Source organism: Stenella coeruleoalba (genome assembly GCF_951394435.1).
Source record: "Stenella coeruleoalba genome assembly, chromosome: 17".
NCBI lineage: Eukaryota > Metazoa > Chordata > Mammalia > Artiodactyla > Delphinidae > Stenella > Stenella coeruleoalba.
Window position 1 is genome coordinate 64995766 of NC_137163.1, and position 21010 is coordinate 65016775.

At 39.1% G+C, this 21010-nt stretch overlaps 1 protein-coding gene across 9 annotated transcripts in view; it reads left to right on the top strand.

The window, feature by feature from the left end:
* Window positions 1-21010, top strand: part of EYA1 (EYA transcriptional coactivator and phosphatase 1) — a 561881-nt gene that overhangs the window by 468532 nt on the left and 72339 nt on the right. For all 9 annotated transcript variants that reach the window (XM_079902475.1, XM_079902474.1, XM_079902481.1 and 6 more), the window contains 2 exons: window positions 18232-18371; window positions 19692-19775. In XM_079902475.1, coding sequence (XP_079758601.1) covers window positions 18232-18371; window positions 19692-19775 — 224 coding nt within the window. The remainder of the gene's footprint in view (window positions 1-18231; window positions 18372-19691; window positions 19776-21010) is intronic.

Consider the following 21010-nt stretch of genomic DNA (forward strand, 5'->3'; position numbering starts at 1 on the left):
CATGGAATTACGCAGTACAGATGAATCCACAGTACATGAGTTCTTCCATACTTTATATCTGTTCCTTATTGTTCATAGAATCGTTATGTCATAATGAACAAATAAGATAGCCTTGTAAGGCTTTTTCAGGGTAAACATGTAGGGACTCATTTATTTTTAATTGTGCATTTTAAAATTGGTATGAACAATAGTAATCTTTCAAGTCCGTGATATTATGCAGTATTACTTATAAATATGTACCTCCTCATGAATCTTAAGTTCAAAACTTATTTTAATATGTTTGTAATTAAATATTGAAAACTTTACCCTCTTTTCATTAGGCATGTGTAATACATTAAAAATAACATAACTTGCATATGAAAGCTTACTCTCAAATTTTAAAAACTAAAAACAGTGCCTTTGCATTCATTTAAAAAAAATGAGTTTATTAGTCATGCATTGACTGTCTTAATAAAATACAATTTACATCATCTGGAGATATGTAAGAATCCATATACTTGAGAAACATAGTGAGATTTATCTGATCATTCACCAATGTTTTAATTTACTTATTGGATTCAAGAAAATAGTGCCTACTCTTCAGCTAGCAGTGCCAACCTCCCCACTCCCTGTTGAAGGACATCTTGGTTGCCTCCAATTTTGGCAATTATAAATAAAGCTACTATAAACATTTGTATAGGTTTTTGTATGGACATATGTTTTCACTCATTTGGGCAAATTCCTAAGAGTCTGATGGCTAGATTGTATGGTAAAAGTATGTTTAGTTTGATAAGAACTGCTAAAATGTCTTCCAAAGTGGCTGTATCATTTTGCACTTCTACCAGCAAGAATGAGAGTTCCTGTTGCTCCACATCGTCACCAGGGTTTGGTGGTGTCAGTTTTCAAATTTTGGCCATTCTAATAGGTGTGTTGTGGTATCTAATTGTTTTAATTTGCATTTTCCTAATGAAATATGATGTTGAGTATCTTTTCATGTAATTATTTGCCATCTGTGTATCTTCTTTGATGAGGTATCTGTTCAGATGTTTTCCCCACTTCTTAATCAGGTTGTTTGTTTTCTTATTGTTGAATTTTAAAAGTTCTTTGTATATTTTGGATACAAGTCCTTTATCAGATGTTGTTTTGTCCCAGTCTCTGTCTTGTCTTTTCATTCTCTTAACATTACCTTTTGCAGAGCAGAAGTTTTTAATTTGAATGAACTCCATCTTATCATTTTTTTTCTTTCATGGAACATGCGTTTGGTTTTGTATCTAAAGACTCATTGCCAAACCATAGGTTTTCTCTAATGTTATGATCTAGAAAATTTGGGGGCATAGAGTTGTTCATAATATTCTTTTATTATCCTTTTAACGTCCATGGGCTTGCTAATGATGGACCCCCTCTTTCATTTCTGATATTAGTAAGTTTAATCTTCTCTCTTTTTATCTTGGTTAACCCTCTAGAGTTTTATTAATTTTATTGACCTTTTCAAAGAGCCAATTTTTAGTTTTATTGATTTTTCTCTGTTGTTTTCCTGTTTTCAATTTCATTGGCTTCTCTGTTATTTAGTATTTCTTTTGCCTACTTTTTTATATATATATAAATTTATTTATTTATTTTTGGCCGCATTGGGTCTTCGTTGCTACACGTGGGCTTTCTCTAGTTGCGGCGAGCAGGGGTTACCCTTCATTGTGGTGTACAGGCTTCTCATTGGGGTGGCTTGTCTTTGTTGAGGAGCACAGGCTCTAGGTGTGTGGGCTTCAGTAGTTGTGGCACGCGGGCTCAGTAGTTGTGGCTCATTGGCTCTAGAGTGCAGGCTCAGTAGTTGTGGCGCATGGGCTTAGTTGCTCCACGGCATGTGGGATCTTCCCGGACCAGGGCTCGAACCCGTGTCCCCTGCATTGGCAGGTGGATTCTTAACCACTGTGCCACCAGGGAAGTCCCTTCTTTTGCCTACTTTTGATTTAATTTGCCCCTCTTTTTCTAGTTTTCTAAGGTTTGAAGTTTAGATGATTGATTTTAAGTCTCTTCTTTTCTAATATACACATTCAATGCTATGAAGTTCCCTCTAAGCACTGCTTTTGTTGCATACCACAATATTTGATAGGGTTTTTTTTTTCATTTTCATTTAGTTCAAAATATTTTTATTTTCATTACCATTGAAGCCCTCCCTTTCAAAGAGGTGTATATTTATAAACATCCTATCAGAGAAAAATCTTAGAAATTTGATGGTATACAGTAAGAATCGTTGTTACAGTCATAGTTATTCACATCCTCCTACTTAAATGGCTTTCAGTTCTTAGAAAATGTGTTTAGTTTCTGAGAGAAGGGTATTATTACATGGTCCATTCCAATTCTACTGTCTATATAAGATAATTTTGGTCACAGTCAACTCTTTTTTTTTTCCTCATCCAAATCTAAGTAATATTAAAATTACATCCAATATTACTTTAATTTTTAAATGATGGATTTCATTTAAAATTTCTTTTAAACTTTTAAAAGAAAATTTTCTTTTAAATTTCTTTTTAAAATATTTTTCTTTGCAAAGTTACTGATTTTCTTCTATGTTTAAAAACATAGAGGTGAGAAATAAAAAAAGAAAAAGACATTTTAGGATGTTTCCCTTTTGTACTAATATCTAAACCCTCATCCCTCCTAGCCACTGAAGTGTAAAGAGTATATTAAAAAAAGTGGTATTTTTTAAAAAGTGGTAAAAAATAATTTAACACTCGAGAGTTATTCATGAAGGAATTTTTTAATTGATGTTTATCAAAAGAACACTTAAGCCATTCTTTAAAAAATGTTTTTCTTTATCATATGTCAAAATATGAACACTCATTTGTAATCCAATTACTGTGCTATATTTAAATAATTTGGCTTGAAAACATTTTTTTTTGTCCAAAATCTCTTAGAACATCTCATAATAATTATGACAGTGACCATAATAATAATACATAATAAAAACACAATTACTGTGTTTAGAGCTTTACATTATATTACCTTCAACCTTATAAATATACCCATGAATTAGGTACTATATGTCTCCATTTTACAGATGAGGAAAAAGAGGCACATGGCTCTTGAATGCTCAGTAAATGTTAGGTGTTATTAACTTAATCAGGAATTTTGAGGCCAAATTCTTATGAAAGGGCTATTCACCTGTAACATTGTATTTTTAAAATAGTACAAAGCAATCAGAGAGAGAGGGATGAAAATAAATGATAAATCATCATTTTAGGTTAATGTGAAATAAAAGCTAATTATGTATTAGGAACGAATTTTAGCACGGATGCTATAGAAAAGTTCCTTTTTCAAAGGATTTGTTCATTTGAATTTCTTACAAAAAACTTGATGTTGAAATCTACCTTTTCATGCTCTGACTGCATGCAGACAATTTACTGGTTAAGGTGATGTACAGGAATCTTGCCAATATTGAATTTCAAGTGACAGAGGAAAAATCAGTATAAGAGGGAATTCAATATGCATGGGAAACCATTTGTTCCCTTTACTTCTTTGATCCTTGCCAAGGCCCAGGAAAGTAGAGCAAAGCGCATGAAAAACAGGGGAACATTCTTGTGCAAAGTGGCAGGAGCGCTCTGAGCTCTCACAGGAATTCAGTGTGACAGGATGAAAAACTAAACTGCCGGCAGTCTTCCCTGTGAATGTAGGAAACTTGGGCCACATCTATACTACCTAACATGTCTATGTCTGTTCGCTATAGATATGATCCTGAGGTTTGCAGTAAGCTTCCATTTTGACTCCTATATTTTGCCAAGTGAGCGGTTTTGCAAATCTTTAGGCCATATTTTTGCTCCACAGATGCCTTGTGGACTTTGGAAGAGTTTGCAATGTGTTCAGCTTGAAAAGCAACTATTTCAGCAAAACAATTTTAACTAACATTTTGGAAACATTTGTCAGCAAAACAAATATTTGTATCTGAAATAACCAGGCTATTGAGATGTGAGAAAACAAAACAGATGTTTGTTTGGCGTTCTTGTGTTTGGTTGTCTTGATGGAATTTGTTTTCTTTCTTTTTTCTTTTTTTTTTTTTTTTACCCCCAGGGGATGTACAGCGTTAACCTTAATGAGATTATAAAATTCTTGGAAATAAAATTCACTCTTTTTCTGTATTGCCAGGAATGTAATAAAAATGAATTTCCATACCTGTGAATTTGGGACTCGTTTCTAAGAAGCGAAAAATTCACTGTTTTAGCATTTACCCATTTTGTGCCTCGTTACTGGTTTCACTCATTTTTTCAGTTAGCTGGCATGAGCTCAGGATCCCTTATAGAGTCAATTTTAGTACACTTGGATTCCAGTATGTCATTCTTTCTGATATTTTTACATAACAGATGATTTGAATATAAATAATAAAAATCAGAAAGCATACATTATAGAGCTAATTAAATTAGTTTACTAACCTCCCAAACATTTATTATTTCATCTTCTTTTGTAGCTAATTGAGTCATTGTTTTAGTAAAGTATTGGTATTAAGCATCCTATGGGGCCAACACAAATCAATGTAATAAGTTCCCTTGTTTAAGTTGAAGGACATCAGAATTTACTGATTCAATTTTTTAATTGGAGATTGCAGGGGAAAAGGACCTTGAAAGTTACCTGTGTTTGCCATCCCTCCACCTCATTTAATTGGGATTGAATGGTTTAGTGGATAAGTTTGGGATTAACTTTTCAATAAAAGTAATTTTGATGATTAATGGCTATCAGTTTTATTCCTAGCTTCATAGCCAAAAAAAAATTTAAGTTTAATGAATGTCTTTTAAATTTGTTGAATACTAACAAAAGAGCATGGGATAGAATTATAAAGGTCCACGAGGGTTTACAGAGAAAAGTAAAACCCCTTTCATCTTCTACACCCAGCTCCTTGGTTTCTTTCAGCAGAGTTTCCTGTGTATCCTTCTACAGATACACTTTGCTTATATAAACATAGACGTAGCACCTGCCCCTGAGCACTTTTTTTTTTTGCATATTCAAGTATGTATACTTTTAATTAGTTTTCTTTTTCCTTAAAGATATTAGAATACTATACATACTATTCTGTACCCTACATTTTTCTCTTAGTAATATACAGAGAAAAATTCAATATGTAGTTTTGTTGTTTTTTATATTTCATATACAAATATAACAATGGCGAATATATTCTGAGCACTTACTGTGTACCGAGCAGCATTCTAAGCACTGTTCGTGCACGACTTAGTTTGTTTCTACCAGGTCCGAGAGAATAGGCGATGTCATCATTATCCCCATTTTACAGGCAAGGGCAGCTAAGGAGAGGTCAGCTGCAGTGCTGGATTTAACCTCTGGAAGCTTGACTTCAAACTTGAGTGCTTAATCAGGAAAGCATGCTGCTTCTTGAAACCACTGGGTTTGAGATTTCAAACAAGCGGAAACATGAAAATGTAAACAGAGAGTCACAAAAGGTAGTAGCTATATGGTGTTCATTTTCTTTAATCATTCATAGCATATATGAGCATAATTACTCAGCAAAGGCATCTATTAGGAGGCATTCAGTTAAATATATGTTCAATGTTTGAATGAGCTCTACTTGCTAATAAAAATAACGTAGGTCTGTCTGAAATTATAGGGACATGGTATGTAATATGTCTAAGGTGATCTTTTACTGTATTTCCTGAATTATAAGATCAGTTTGTGGGTCTCTCGAATGATGCTACAACCAGTTGTACACTTTCTTATCTTCCACTTTCCTGCATCTGTTCTGTCCTTACTCGCTATTTATCCTGTTTAATAATTACCTACTGTGGACCTGCTTAGGAAACGATACTCACAACAGCCCTTTACCCTTTCCTTTCCCTTTCCCTGCAAGGACCTCATTCTCTACCTTGGGAACTTTTTCTTTTTTTCTTTATTTCTCCACTCACAGCTCACGGTTGATGAGTGTTAAGTATAGGGATAATGATATTCTTGTCTCAAGGAAAGCCATTCATTTTAAAGTGAAAGCAGGCATCTTAACCCAGTACAGTCATCTTCCAACACTTTTGAAAATATTTACGTGACCCCCTTTAGAAACTTTATAAAATGAAAATTGCATTTTCTTCAGAACCATTATGTAAGACAAATTTTTCTGTTTTTCACTTTTACGTAACTGCCGATATTTGAGTACAGTTTTCTAATGTTTTACGTTGCGTGTGTGCAGTTTTCACCTGGATTATTGATTGACTTGATAATCATGGATTGGTTTGGAAATCATGTCTACCATTGTTTCTGTGAGAAAATAGTTTCTGAGTTTCAGACAGCTTATGTAAAAATATTTAGAACATAGCTGATTTGAAAATGGGCAACTCTTTTCTATCTACAAATCCACTTGAGTAACTTTACCCTGGAGCAGTTGAACAACTTTAAAGTTAGAAGTGACCTTATAGATTCTTTTGCCTAAGACTTTCACTCTACTGATTATGAATAAGGAATCCAAAAAGGTTAAATTTTTCCAAAGCCGCGTGGCCTGCCGTCAGCAACATGTCTTTATGGCAAGTTGGAGTGGCAGCCTTGGGAGATATGACGTGGTATGGATTTTCCCACACTGCCCCAGGCAGCACTGCTATCTCATGAAGATGGAGATGGATGTCCTTTAATGAGTTCCAAGGTGGAATCAGTTAGAGACACAAGATGTCAGGTTTAAAGTTATCAGGGTTCCTTTACATTAAGTCTTCTGTGATCCTTTGATACAGTAATACTCACTGAGAATTGAATATAATGCACAGTGTCCTAATCACACCTGCCTGGGTACCACTCTCCACCCACCCCCACAGGGCATATCTGTGAACTTCTCTTGGGCACCACACACTTCCTTGGAATATAATTGAGAGAAACTGGAGTGGTACCTAGGGATTCGGAGTTGGGCTAACCCGGCTTGGAATCCTGGTTCTGTCATTTACTCTGGGCACATCACTTAGCTCTTTAGTGTATCAGTTTTCTATGAAATGAGGATGATACCACTCTTGTGTATAAGATGAACGAGGGAGTGAAATTATGTGGTGGCCAGCAAAGTGACTGACAGATACTAGGCTTTCAGATATTCATTTCTTCAGCTATGCGTTCAACAGACTTGTACAAGTGCTTGCTGTGTGCCAGGCACTGCGCCTGGTGCCAGGGACATAGAGGTGACAAGAAAGGCAAGGTCCCCAGCCTCGCTGTAGTGCGTTGCGCATTGTGGTTATTTCAGAGGTAAAGCCCTCAAAGTGTGTCTCACCTGTTCTCTTCACGTAGAATGGCTGTCGGGGATTTAAGCCAGAGGTTGAAGCATGTGAGAGGACGATAGATGTTTCTACGAGGTCGTTCCATAGAGTACTGGAGAGTGGATGATGGCCTGACTCCAGGGATGATAAAGTTCTCTTAATTTAGTCACTAGACCTTGTCTGAGGACCTAATTTACCTGTGGTAGTAATTCGTGAAAGGGAAGCAATAGTCATGGAAGACAGAGAAATCAAAGCAGTTCTCTAAAATGAATTAATATCTACTGGTCTCTGACTTCTGGTTACTTCTATGAGACTAGTCAACAAGTATACTTGCCTTGCCTTATTTTACACAAGTTTTTGTGGGAGGATTCTATGACTGGTCACTTGAAGTTATCAAAGTTTCTTTAAGTCTTCTCTTATCCTTTGATGAGGTAATATTCACTGAGAGTCTTGTATGATGTAATGTAATTTGTTCAAGGCTTTGATGAGGTTGTTTGTTTGTTTGTTGCCAGGATAGATAGCTCCCACTTTAAAAAGCTCCCAGTTTAAAATTGGCATGTCACTTTGGAGGCTTGTTGGCCCGTTACATTGTAGGTCTCTGTGGGTCCTAAATTAGCTTTTTGAGGAACGCCACTGGCCTTCCCTCAGGGCTGCGGCCTTCCATCTGGGAATCGTCCCTGGACATGTCTCTTGGTTTTCATAGGGGAATATCCTTTCCATTCTCAGTGCAGCTAACTTAGTAAGAAAGTTCAAGCCTCCTCTCAAGCCAGCAGCCGAGAATCACTCTCCTCCGAGTGACTCATCAGTATAACCTCCTCCCTCATTGCCGTCTAAAACCCAAGTGGAAACTTGCTTCTGTTAGCTGCCAGAAGGGTAAGTAATGGGCTCGTTCTTCTAGATATTTTCAGTTTTACCCTTAAGATAAGCAAGATGCCTGCCGTCCATGTTCTGTGCTCTGAAGCGCCGAGTGGGCCATATGGAGTCCAGGGTAATCAGCCTTAGGAGTCAGAGTCTTGTGAAATGTGCTGTTTTATTTACCAGGAGGGTATGTTCCTGGCATCATACACACCCTCTCAATGAGCAGTCCCATGAGGTGTTTCCTTCTCGTTTCTGTAGCGAAATTGGTTCGTCTCACCTTATATGCCCCATGAGTCTTTGTGCCTCTGCCTGTGTTGACTGCAGACTTAGGGCAAGCAGACCTGTGCTGACACTCTCCTCCCAGCTTTATTTTATTTACCTTCCCCACTCCAGTGTTTCGTCTCATGCCCTCGTTCATTGTTTTAAAAGACTGCTGTGGAGTTATTGTGTATAGATTTGGTGTGTATCTTAAACCCTTTTTGGAGAAAGGTAGGATATAAATTACTCAGAAAATAAAATAAAGAATGTAAATGTTTGATTCAATAAGAATAAGGGCCAGAGAAAAGAATCATCACAACTACTCACGCTCAGGAAGCACCTGTTTTGCAAACGACATTACAACCATCTTTTAAATGCTGCCATTTTGGTTAATGCATGCACAAAAACCTCTTCAGGATTCTCATAATAATAGCCTCCCAAGAGCACACGTGTCTCCATCTCTGCTTCTCTCTGCCCAGAGTCTCATACCTCCCCATCTAATTCATAGGCTTGTATTCATTTCAGTTCAGCTAACTTATATAAAGAAATATGTTGCCAATTGTAATATGTTTCCCAAAGGTCAGAGTTCATTTTCTCTACCTCTGACATCATTTTCAACTTCTGTAGTTTCTTTTCTTTTCCATCCCCGATGACATTTTAAATGTTCTGAGCGTTCTAAGAATTTTCTTTCTGAGGGATCCCTTTTCTTTCCAGCTTCTCATTTAGTGTTTTCCCTAATGTGTCTGTTTCAGTACATTTGTTCATCTAATTACCTCCCTTGACTCAGCTGTGATGTTGAGAAAGGTTATAGAGGAAGTATGTTTCTCCTGAGATTTATTCCTTAATCTTGCTGTTAAATTTTGTTACACTGCTGCATAATTGAAGGAAGGGCAAAAAGCGTGGTTTCTTCTACTGCTACCTGTAAATGAGGATTTGACGATGTTCTCCAACATGCCCTTAGCTAATCATTGTGCATCTCTTAATTACAAAGTACTCTTAGGTGCAGTGGGGATACAGAGAGCAACAGGGTTATTCTCTGTCCTTAAGGAGCATTCTGTGTGAACAGTCAAACCTAAGAAAGGTTGAGTTGAAACAATGTAGTGCTAGGAGCAGCAGCAAAGCGCTCCAGAAGAATGCAGGAACCAGAGATTTCTTATGTAAAGTGTTTGGGGAAAAAACTAATAAAGGAGGTAAAAGTTATCCTCAGCATCAGAAGATGGGAATGAGTGAGGGACAGAGGACAGGGAAGGGATATTCATCCAAGGCTGGAGATACAGACCCTTTGCAATGAGCTCAGTGATGGTATCATTTCCATCAGAACAAACTTAAACTATACTTACATTTCACTGAAGGATGAACAGCATTTCTAAGCTGGAAGATCACTTTATGACTGTCTTTACCAATAAGACACCTGAATCCAGGGAGGTGACTTTGAACAATTCACTTCACACGACGGCACTAACACGTTGTACAAAATACTGCAGCATAAAATCGTTACCTACTCTTCATAATGGTGTCATCCTCATTTTACTGTTGAAGAAGCTGAAGTCCAGATAGTGTGCAGATAATTATTTAAATGACAACTTACCACGCCCATTCAGATCATACTGTCTGGATTTGTAGGTTACACTGTCCACTGTGATGACATTTGAACTGCTTAGTTTTCCGTGTTCTGTCCTATAAGTTAGAGAAAAGTGGAGATGGACCAAAGCCTGCAGGATCCACCCCCTCCATAGGTGGATTATTTCCCAAACACTGAAAGAGAAGAAGGTCATATTTTCAGAGTCGGTGCAGGTTCCATAATTGATGTGGCCAAGCCTGGGTCCTGGGCAGCTCCCCTCCCCCAGCCCCAAACCCCTGGGAGAAGGTGGCAGCCAAAGCTCCCCATCCAGGAGCCCATCAGAGGCTGGACCACCTGACGCTGTTCTCATCACTGCAAAGCAAGGCTTGTGGCATAGAGAAGTGATGCTCTCTCTGAGAAAAGTCAAGGCAGGTCCGGTCAAGTGTATGAGGCAGAGAAGGCAGGTAGAATGAGAGAAGTCATCTCAAAGCCTAGAGGAAACCCTGTTCAATCTACCCTCCGCTTTTCAACCCAAATATGACCTCACTTTTCTTTTACTGTGAAGGGTAAGGTCTACCCCTAGCTCTGCACTGGATGAAGTCAGCTGAACCCAGAGGATGGAATAAGGAACCGCGTGTGTCTGAGTTCTCCTTCTGTCAGATCCTCCCTGAACGAGTGTGACGCCACCTTGATAAGTACTCACTTGTGACACATTCCTTAAGAGAGTGTTTAAAATGTTTGCTCTGCGGATTATTGGTGATCATGTGCATTTTGTGAACCAGGGATGTCCATGTGCCAGGTTGTTAGTTCATTCGACAACACATGTGTTTTGAACCTCCAGAATGTTCCAGGCTCTGTTCTTGACACGGGGGACTCAGCAGTGAACAACATGAAGTCTCTGCCCTCTGGGAGTTTACATTCTACCGGAGCACACAGACAATAGTAAATATAAAAATGCCTCTAGTCGACAGAAGTGCCTGGAAGGATGACCTGGTGTGTAAAGAGAAGAGAGTTAGGACAGGTGAACTGTTTCAGAAGATTGGTCCAGCAGGGTGAAATTGATGCAGCTAATACAATTCTTTCAGTTGCTTTTGCTGTACACTATAGGGTAATAGAGAAATCGGGCAGAAACTAGAGGGAGAATTTGGGGGTATTTTTAGGCAGGAAATATATCCAGCCTGTATACATATGTGAGGGATCCGGAAGAACACTGGCTGAAGTAGGTGACAGGGTGCTGGGGTCTCATGCCCAAATGAGGGGCTGGCCGTGGGAGTGTAGAAATTTATCCATCCTAACAAGAGGGGAGGAGACTGTTCCTGAAAAGTGCTGGCAGGGGGTTTACCCAGGCATGGAAATTGTGGAGAGTGGTGCTTCTGTTTTTTCAGTGAATGAGGGGGCAGGTAGGCAGGTTTCTTGCTTGAGGCTAGAAGGAGACTTGGTCCTGAGGGTCAAGCTGTCCCAAGCTGTCGCGACGCCTCAGTATGTCATGACTATAGGCAACGCTGAGGTTCTGTGAAGGCAGGAACCGCCATCCGGCTCAGTTGGGTCCCCAGTGCTTAGCACGCTGCCTGGCGCAAAGTAGGTGCTTGGTCTCAGCACGTAATCCTAAAGTGGCATTTGCTCCACTGGTTCAGGGATTTGCTCGTGGCAGCCGCAGGCAGGATAGCTACGTGGTTTGTGGGCCCTAGGGCACAAAATGCAGGCCCTTTGTTCGTAGATCAAGACTTTCAAAACCACACAGCAGAGCCTTCAACCACGTGCAGGGCCCATCTGAGCACAGCCTTGTGACCGCTCAGGCCACAAGTCCATGGACCTGGCCTGGTACACAGTTACCAGTCGAATCTGATCAAGTACATCCGTGGGCAGTAGGCCAGGGGCACTGGCTGGAGCCAGGACTTCCTGAGAAGATAGCATTACGTGTTTACCTTTCTCTCAGAAGTTTAAGAAAGATCAAATCCGAAAGAGAAGCTGCTGGCATCACAGATGGAGAGAGGTGAAGGTATAGCAGCGTTCTAAGAAAGTGAGCGGAAGATGCATCAGAGCTGTTTAGAAACCTTTATCACCAAAAACATTTGCTAGCGGTGTCTCCTGAGTCAGAATTCCCCAAATCACAACAGTGGAAAGGGGAAGGTGGGAAGAACTGAAACTCGGCAATGGAGTTTACAGTCCATTATCAGTATAGATGTGGCATTAATGACTGATTTAAAAAGAAAAGACATAAGAAAATCCTCCCCATTCATTCCTCAAACTCCAGCAGAGAAGGATAGTATGAATGGAAGATTAGATCCAGGGCAAGGATAAGATGACCAATTTTTAGCTGCTTTAAAATTGACTTGTTTCAAAGGTCTTTTTGAAGACCTTTCCAACATTGTTCCCCTTTTATTGGGGGGCAGAAAAAAGCAAGTTAGCTGAATGACTGTGTGTATATACATCCGTGCTCTGCTGTGAGCATTTGTCTTCTATGGTAGTGACTCTGTCACCGGACGGTGCAAGCGTGAAGTTTAGGCCACCACTGGAATTTCTTTAGAGTTTGGAGAGTAATGGGAATTTCGGGGAGTTTTTTATTGTCTGAACCTACTTTATTTTCATTTTCATTCAGGATGACTTCAATCTATTAATAAGCGAACATCAAGAAAGATCAAGAGCATTAGTTTAGAACATTAGATCAAGAGCAATTAGTTTACCTAATTGTACTTGTTATCCAGTTTTATATCTTTAATTGTTCCCAAAGTAACACGAGCCTTGTCAACTGTATTTTTTTAAGTGACAACATTAATTTCTTCTGTTTTACTGTCAAAGACTATCAAGCTTTAAAAATAAATGTCAAGGGGCTTCCCTGGTGGCGCAGTGGTTGGGAGTCCGCCTGCCGATGCAGGGGACACGGGTTCGTGCCCCGGTCCGGGAAGATCCCACATGCCGCGGAGCGGCTGGGCCCGTGAGCCATGGCTGCTGAGCCTGCGCGTCTGCAGCGGGAGAGGCCACAACAGTGAGAGGTCCGCGTACCGCAAAAAAAAAAAAAAAAAAAAAAAAAAAGTCAAGAGCCTAATCAAATTTAATCAGGTCTTTTCACCAAATGTATAAATGTCTACTGTACATTGTATGCAGTGTTCACAAATGTACATTATATATAATGCTCACATTGACAGAAGATCGCCAGCTCTCTATCTCAATACACCATGTCAAAATGAACATTGACTGGTTTTCCTCTTCATGAATAGGAAGCAATGAATACACAGCAATCATTATCTCAAAAGAAGTATCAATGCTTACCAAGTGTGCTACAAATTCAAACTGGCCAGAAACCCTTGTCAGAAAACTTCCAGGAATATCAGTTTTCAACTCTGAGGATCTCTGACTAGAGAGGTTGATTCCAGGCTGACTTACAGGAGAGGAGAATCCGTTTTACAGAGTGTTGTTGGGTGACTGGGGGAGAACCTGGGAGGGAATAGCTGTCAGATTCAGGTGTCAGAGGTGACTGCAAGTCAAGGAAAATCTAAGTGTTCGGTGTGCCAGGCATATGTGCTCCTTTTCCAATTGCCCTTTCACCTGATTTCCTAATTCTCCTGTACAGTCATCCCTCAGTGTCCTGGGGGATTGGTTCCAGGACACGCGCCCTCCGCACCATACCAGAATCCACGGATGCTCAAGTCCCTTATATAAAATGGTGTAGTTGTTTGCGTATATCCTATGCTCATCCTTCTCTATACTTTAAATCCTCTCTAGATTACATATAATACCTGATATAATGAAACGCTATGTAAATAGTTGGCAGCACGTGGCATATTCAAGTCTTGCTTTTTGGAACTTCCTGGAATTTTTTAAAAACATTTTTGATCTGTGGATGTACTACCCTTGAGGATACAGAGGACTGACTGGTTAGCGAACAGTATGGCTTGACCATGGCAGGCAGGGCCTTTGAGTTTTGCTTTTCCCATAAACAAACTTAGCTCCTCATGCAGTGTCACTGTCATCTGTGACTGTGTCCCCCGGATTCAGTCAACTGAGAAGAGCCCAGTCAACAGGTGTCCCCAAGGTCACACATCTGGAACAGTGCCCGTCGTACAGTGGTTTCGTTAGGCTTGGTGCCTGCACGGAGGTCTGTTCTGTTGGAGATGAGAACACAGAATCCCTCCCAGGATGGAGGTGTCGGTGTGCCCGTATCAACCCGAGGAGAATCTGTAATCTGTTTTGCATGTCAGGTTACTGTGTCCATGAGAAAAACAAAATCCTATCCTCCTCTTGCTTTGTTTGCATTTTCAAGATAGGGATGTTTTGACAACATGATGGCTCAGGTCTCTTAGCACCTGGGATAGGGCCTTTTCAAAAGTAGGTATTAAATTCCTTATCTGCTTGTTATCAGCTCCCCCAAAATTAGCTCCGTATTTTGGACGTTGTTCTCCAGTTAGTTCAGCAACATGTTTCACTTACTATCTATACTACACAGTTTTACTGTTTACCATTTAACAGGTTTGAAGAAGTGACACCACCCAGAAAAGTCAGGTGACAGTCACTTGCTTGAATCTCAGTCACAACAGAGTCACTTACTTGAATCTCATAGTCACACGGTTACATTAATGAATGCAATTATATCCTCCCACAAGCCAAATCTGCTTTGTAAATAAAGTTTTATTGAAATACTCCCATACTCCTTCACCAACATCCTGTCTGGGGTTGCTTTGGCACCATAATGGCGGAGTTCAGTCACTGCAACAGAGACCACATAGCCCACAAAGCCTAAAACGTTTACTATCTGATTCTTTGCCAAAAAAATGTGCTGACCTTCAATTTCAATATGTCCAAAGCTGGACCCAAATTCTCACCTACATTTTTCCCTCCATCCCTCCTTCCTAAGCCCCATGCTCATACTACAGTCTGCCTAGTTGCCAAACCACTAGCATGGGCATCAACCTTCCGCCTTCTTCTTTATCCCATTAGTTATGGATTTCGCTGCCAAATGACTTTTTTTTTTTTTTTTTTTTTTTGCGGTATGCGGGCCTCTCACTGCTGTGGCCTCTCCTGTTGCGGAGCACAGGCTCCGGACGTGCAGGCTCAGCGGCCATGGCTCACGGGCCCAGCCACTCCGTGGCATGTGGGATCTTCCTGGACCGAGGCACGAACCCATGTCCCCTGCATCAGCAGGCGGACTCTCAACCACTGCGCCACCAGGGAAGCCCCCAAATGACTCTTTGAACCTGTAACTCTTCCTTATCCCCACTGCCTGCATCTGGGCCACCAGCGTATGCATCACCTGGATGACTGAGTTATCCTCCCGACTGATCTCCCTTTCTCAGTCTTCATTTGTCTCCAGGACCCTTGCTACACTGGAGCTAGAGTCCTCCATCTAAAAATGTAAATTTGATGACATCAGCCCCTTGTTGAATTCTTTGCTGCCACTCCAGCCTTGTCTGTGTACTCTATCTCTATAGAGTCAGGTCACATTGATGGTTTTTCGGTTCTGCAACATGCTCTCTCTTTCTGCACCTTCACACGTGCTCATGTCACTACTTGGAGCACATTTGCATACCCTTTTTATTGGCATGTTTGTCTTCCATCATGAGGAACCTTCTATGGCCCTGCAAATCGGAGCTATATGCACTTCCTCTGTGGTCACCTAGCATTCTGCTTTTCCCATTTCATAACCTTTTCCAAGTTGTTTTGTAATCTCTCATTTTTATTGATGAATCAGTGCCTTCCTCTGAATGTTAAACTCCAAGAAGGCAGGAACCATATCTGTTTGGTATACATCATTATACTTCAGGCTTCTAGTACGGTGCCTGGAATAGTGTGAACGTTCAGTCAGTGTTTGTTAAATGAAATGAATGCTCTTCTGAGTGTTTTCACATCCATTATCTCAGTGGGGGTAAAGTTGAACAATTTAGAGAGGATTTTAATGAAACATGAGATGTTAGTGGATTAGAAGATTAAATTATTTGTTGTTTTGTACTTGTAGGAGGAAGGAGAACTAAGAGACAGGAAAACTGGTTAGGAGAGTAGAAGCATTTAATTCTACCTCGTAAAACAAAGAGGAGGAGTTTTTGAAAAAACTAGCTTGCATTATTCAAATTTCATATTCCTTCTAATAAGTTGTCAGATTGTCCATCTTTTAGGGCTTCTTTTCTTCACCTGGAAAAACTTTACATAGCGTGATTTAAAAGTCTTCTTGTAGACTTTGATCACTGAATGTGTTTTCTTTGGGGGGAGGTTTATAGAAGTAAGTAATCGATTTCATTATAGCTTTTCTATTTCCAAACAAATTGAGAAGGAATGTATTTTTAAAGATTTAATTGAGTTTTTAAAAAAGGGATAAAGAAGTAAACACCAAGAAATAAAGGAATAGGCAATCAACTGGAGGAAATCTAGGCTTAGAAAACTTAGGTAAGATAAACGACTTTGAGGACAAAATTATCTCTAAACTATCTGGAAGTTGAGGTGTAAAGCATGATGCGATAAGACACATTGCTTGGTGTCTTTAGCTTCTTCTCAGATATGAACTTCCAAAGCTGGAGAGCTGAGCACCATTCAAGATAGACTTTCCAGACAAGTACTTGAAGTCCAGCTCCGTTTTGAAACTGTTAAAAGAGATTGGTGTGTGTTCTGTATAGGGTGGTGGCTATAAAGATTCTGTATGGAGATGTAGATCACAGAATATTTAAAGAAAAAGAGGTCAAGACTTTTTCTTTAAAACACAACTTTGAATCTAATGAACTCCATAAAAAATAAATTCATTTGAACTTCCTGATTCTCTATAAAACATGGAAGAGAGATGCTTGGTTTGGAACATCTTGAGAAGATGCCACAAACATCTACCTCTGCAAGAAAAGCATCTAATATAGATTTAGAGAATGTTTATCGTTCACCAGGCGGCACAGTATTCTAACAGTTCTATGAGATGAGTTAGCTCAGAGTTTATGTTAATCATCCCGATTAACACAAATTGAGCATTGAGTGGAGTTGTTTTGAATTTTCTTGCCGTAATTAACCAAGAGCCTTGAAAGTCATCATGGTGGTTTCTAGGTTCAAGGATCACATATCCAGTTTATATGAGGAAGTTTGCCATCTTGTTTGCTATGCCAGAGGACATGCAAAAGCTACATCTAAAAGTGATAGGAATCAATTAGGTTTTCAGGTTAAACAAGAGACATAGGGCTGTTTCATGTGATTGAAAAACAGAATTTACTCTGTCAGAGCCCATTCCTATCTACCCTGACTCATAAGGCTTTGGAGAAGCACTTCAACTTGGAGGTAATACTGAGATCACACAGTTTGACACATGGAAGGCCTTGTTGGTAGAGTCAAGGCTGATAGTACATTAATAAAGGCTACCACGTCTTTAGCTGTTCTCCACAGTTCTCTGTTTGGTGAAATGGCACATCAGCGTCTTCATGAGAATAATCATTCCTCTTATTAGACTGAGAGATTCCAACCCATATCTAGTAGAGTGATCTGGCAAAGAGGTTGGGGGAGAGCCAGCACGCCGGCACATCTGGAGTTTGGGCAGGTAGAGACTGTCTGATGGGTGAACTGGTTGGACTGTGAAAAGAACATACCTAGGGCTAAGAGTAGAGGGTTTTTTGTTTATTCTGGAAACAGGATAAGAGTCTCTTCCCGACTCCACAACCACTGCCCAGCTCTTCCTCTGAGCTGGTTGGGGGTTGTTTTTAATTTTGTGGTTTCTCTACGATTATTTCTGTGGTTTTTCTGAGTTTCCCAGATGAGTACTTTTAATGTGCTGCCTGGTTTGGGATATTTGGTTCAAAGAGATGAAGACACAGGAAGAGCCTGTGATGAATGCCGTACAGAGTATGGCATTGCTCGTACATGAGCTCTCCTCATCTTGCCGCTCCCTTGTTCTCACATAAAATGAGGGAGAAAATGGAGAATTTTAAATTTTCAAAGAAAAATCCATCTGATTCCATTTTCCCTGGCCCAGGGGTTTTTCTTTTCATTTCGTTCCATGAACCAGAAGCCTTTCTGTAGGCAGGAGCATGGCTGGTAAGGCAATTGTGTGGACGTCTCAGTATGGCCAGCAGCTATTTGTGGGATGAGAGAGAAGCAAGTGGACCTGGAGATGGGGTCCGTTGTCTCACCACAGAGAACCACAAAGAAAATCTCCCCCACTTGGTACAACCTGTTGTCTCCCACCTTCCATTAATTTTTAATTATTTCTAATCACACGTTCTTTCCAAACAAGTCTAGCATCAACTATCTCTTAAATTATTTACTGATGTCTGTAAAAGATAATGTAGAATTTGAGCAGAATGAAATGTGCTTTACTTTTCCAACTTCCCTATGGATTAAAACAAGGATAATCTTGGCACCGTGGTGATAGAACAAGAGATGAAAGTCCTTGCTGTATTTCCACAGAGTACAGTACAATCCACAGCCCGTCAACACCCATTAAAGATTCAGATTCTGATCGATTGCGTCGAGGTTCAGATGGGAAGTCACGTGGACGGGGCCGAAGAAACAATAATCCTTCTCCTCCGCCAGATTCTGATCTTGAGGTATGTCATTGGCAAGACCCGAGTAAATAGCAAGGTGTTTTAGTAGCTAACTGGTGATTCTGTATACCTGCTGTGAGCAAGGTGTCCAAATGCCTTTGTTACTGCATTCTGTTCCATATTAACTATAAGTAAGCCAGTTTTTTTTTTCCATATTGAAGATAGAGCAGTTATTTATTTCTGTTTTCTCTTCTACTTTAACTATGTAGTAAAGCATTTTTTTTCTCTTTAGTGAAACATCATAAATTATATAATCCTGCTTTGACAAAATTCTCTTGTACTGCTGTCATTGCCATTTAAATTAAGTGTTGTACGAAAAATGCTTAATAAAATCCACTCGGAAATTAAAGACACTCTATGTATATTGAGAAAGGAAAACCCAGGATATTCTAAACAGAAGAGGTTATCACCTTACAAGACATATTTTGGTGGAGTTCAAAGCAGGAGGGATTAAATAAAACTTTAAAGGGTGATAGATTTCATAGCCTTGAATCCACTGGAATTGTTTCTTTTTATTGCCCAAGTGAAACTGATGGTAGAAAACATGATTCTTTTGGCTGAAAAGATGGAAAATTTTCAGCAGAACTTGTATGAATATGTACTGGTGTAAGTGGGATTGGTAAGAAGAAGAAAAGCAGGCTTGGGAGGCCTTTTGTGGTATCTCAAAGACCTTTTTGAAATGAGTTCCTTCAATAATTCGATTCCAAATACCCCAAGAGTGTGTCAGGAGCATGTGTGTTGCATCTGCTTAAGTTGTTAACTCTGAAATCTGAAGAAAATTGGGCAGGAACAATATATCATCCATTTGATAACATCGCAGCAGATAACCTAAGAATAGATGATGTAGTTTCAGTTTTTATGTGCAATTTTTAAATACTTGGCTTGATAAGAATAAAACACAAGATTAGTTATTTGAACACTTCTTAATGAACAGAGAGCAGAGATAAGGAAAAGATCAATTGAGTGATTTTTCATTGATTGCCCCTCTCTGTCTTAGAAGTTATAAACAAACTCATTTTAGCTTATGTTTCATTTCTTTAGAACTAAGACTAAGAAACAACTACAGAAGTAGGAAGGACCTATAGTCTTTTTTCCTATATTTATGTCAGTGTTGCTAATGTATTTATCCTCTTGCACCTCATTTGAGGTTATATCTGAGGAAAGCTAGGAGATACCCTTTGGAACAGCTGTGTTTAAAAAAAATAGTAAATTCATATTTTTCATTTGTCTCCCATCTAAAGACTACATTTTCATGTTGAAGTTAGCTGAATAGCAGGTTTCTCAACCAAGAGAAAGACACAGTGATTGGTTCTTCCTTTGTAGAGGGTGTTCATCTGGGACTTGGACGAGACAATCATCGTTTTCCACTCCTTGCTCACTGGGTCCTACGCCAACAGATACGGGAGGGTGAGTATCACGAGGCATCAGTTTTTAATTTCTTTAGAGTAAGTATTCCTAGAATTGAATTTTTTTATCCAAATGGGAATGTGACTTAACTTTAAATAATACATTTAAAATATAAAAAGGAAGATAACTTGATTTATTGAAATAGTCATATATGTAAGACAAGGACATATAAATGAACAGAAGGAATTCTTTTTAGGCTCTTAAAAATGAGATAAACTTCATGCAATTACATTCATTCTTATTTCAGACCCCAATGAATACAGGTGATTGGATGCTATTCTAGGATGAAATAGTAAAATATATAGATGATACAGAAAGGTCTTTTGTGTTGTATTTTTTTGTCATGTCCTTTTATTCTCTTTATTCCCAACATATTCAATGGTGCAAATATTGTGCTTGATATTGTCTTCTGTGATTACCAGTGTTAGTATTTTATTTTCAAAGCACCTGTTATGAATGTCTTTATTAGTCCCTTTGCTATGGAGCTAAATTTATGCGAATGCTTTGTAAAATTGGGCCTCTGAATGACAAAGGACCAATACGTCCAATTCTGAGCCGTTACAATATTTATCTTGGTGGTATAGGTACAGAATAATGTTATAGATCACCTTCCATGAGTACAACTTCAATTTCAATGTTCTGCATTTGGGTTTCTCAAAACCTTGGAAATCCTTTCTGATTGCTTGGTGGTTGCATAAACCTTTCCCATGCAAAAATCATGTTATTTAAAGTGCGTTTAAGTAATTTCTGAAATATCCTGTGAATATGATATTTTTCATCTTTTTAATCTTTAAAGAAAGATTTAAAGATTAAATCTTTTTGAAGCCTTAGGAAGTGAATCCTTGTGTCTTGGTGACTCCAGATTTGTATCACAGTTGAATGTTAAAATTGATACATGTAAAATGGTCATGCTGTCTTTACAGATTTTATGCAGGTATTCATTCTTTCCATAAATAGTTATTTCAATAAATACATATTGAGTGCCTGATATGTAGGTGTCTGAAGGTGAAAGTAGAGAAATGATCAATGAGCTTCACAATGCAATCTTCCTTCTTTTAACCCTAAAGCTACACCTAACCCAAAAAAGGGTTGGAAAAATGCACATTTATAAGAACAAGGATATTCCACCATTTGAATGTCTGTCAGAAATAAGATATATGTAAAACACAATATGTCCCATCTTATTGTTAAACAGATTTTCTATGAGAAGACAATTAACAAAAACACAGATTATA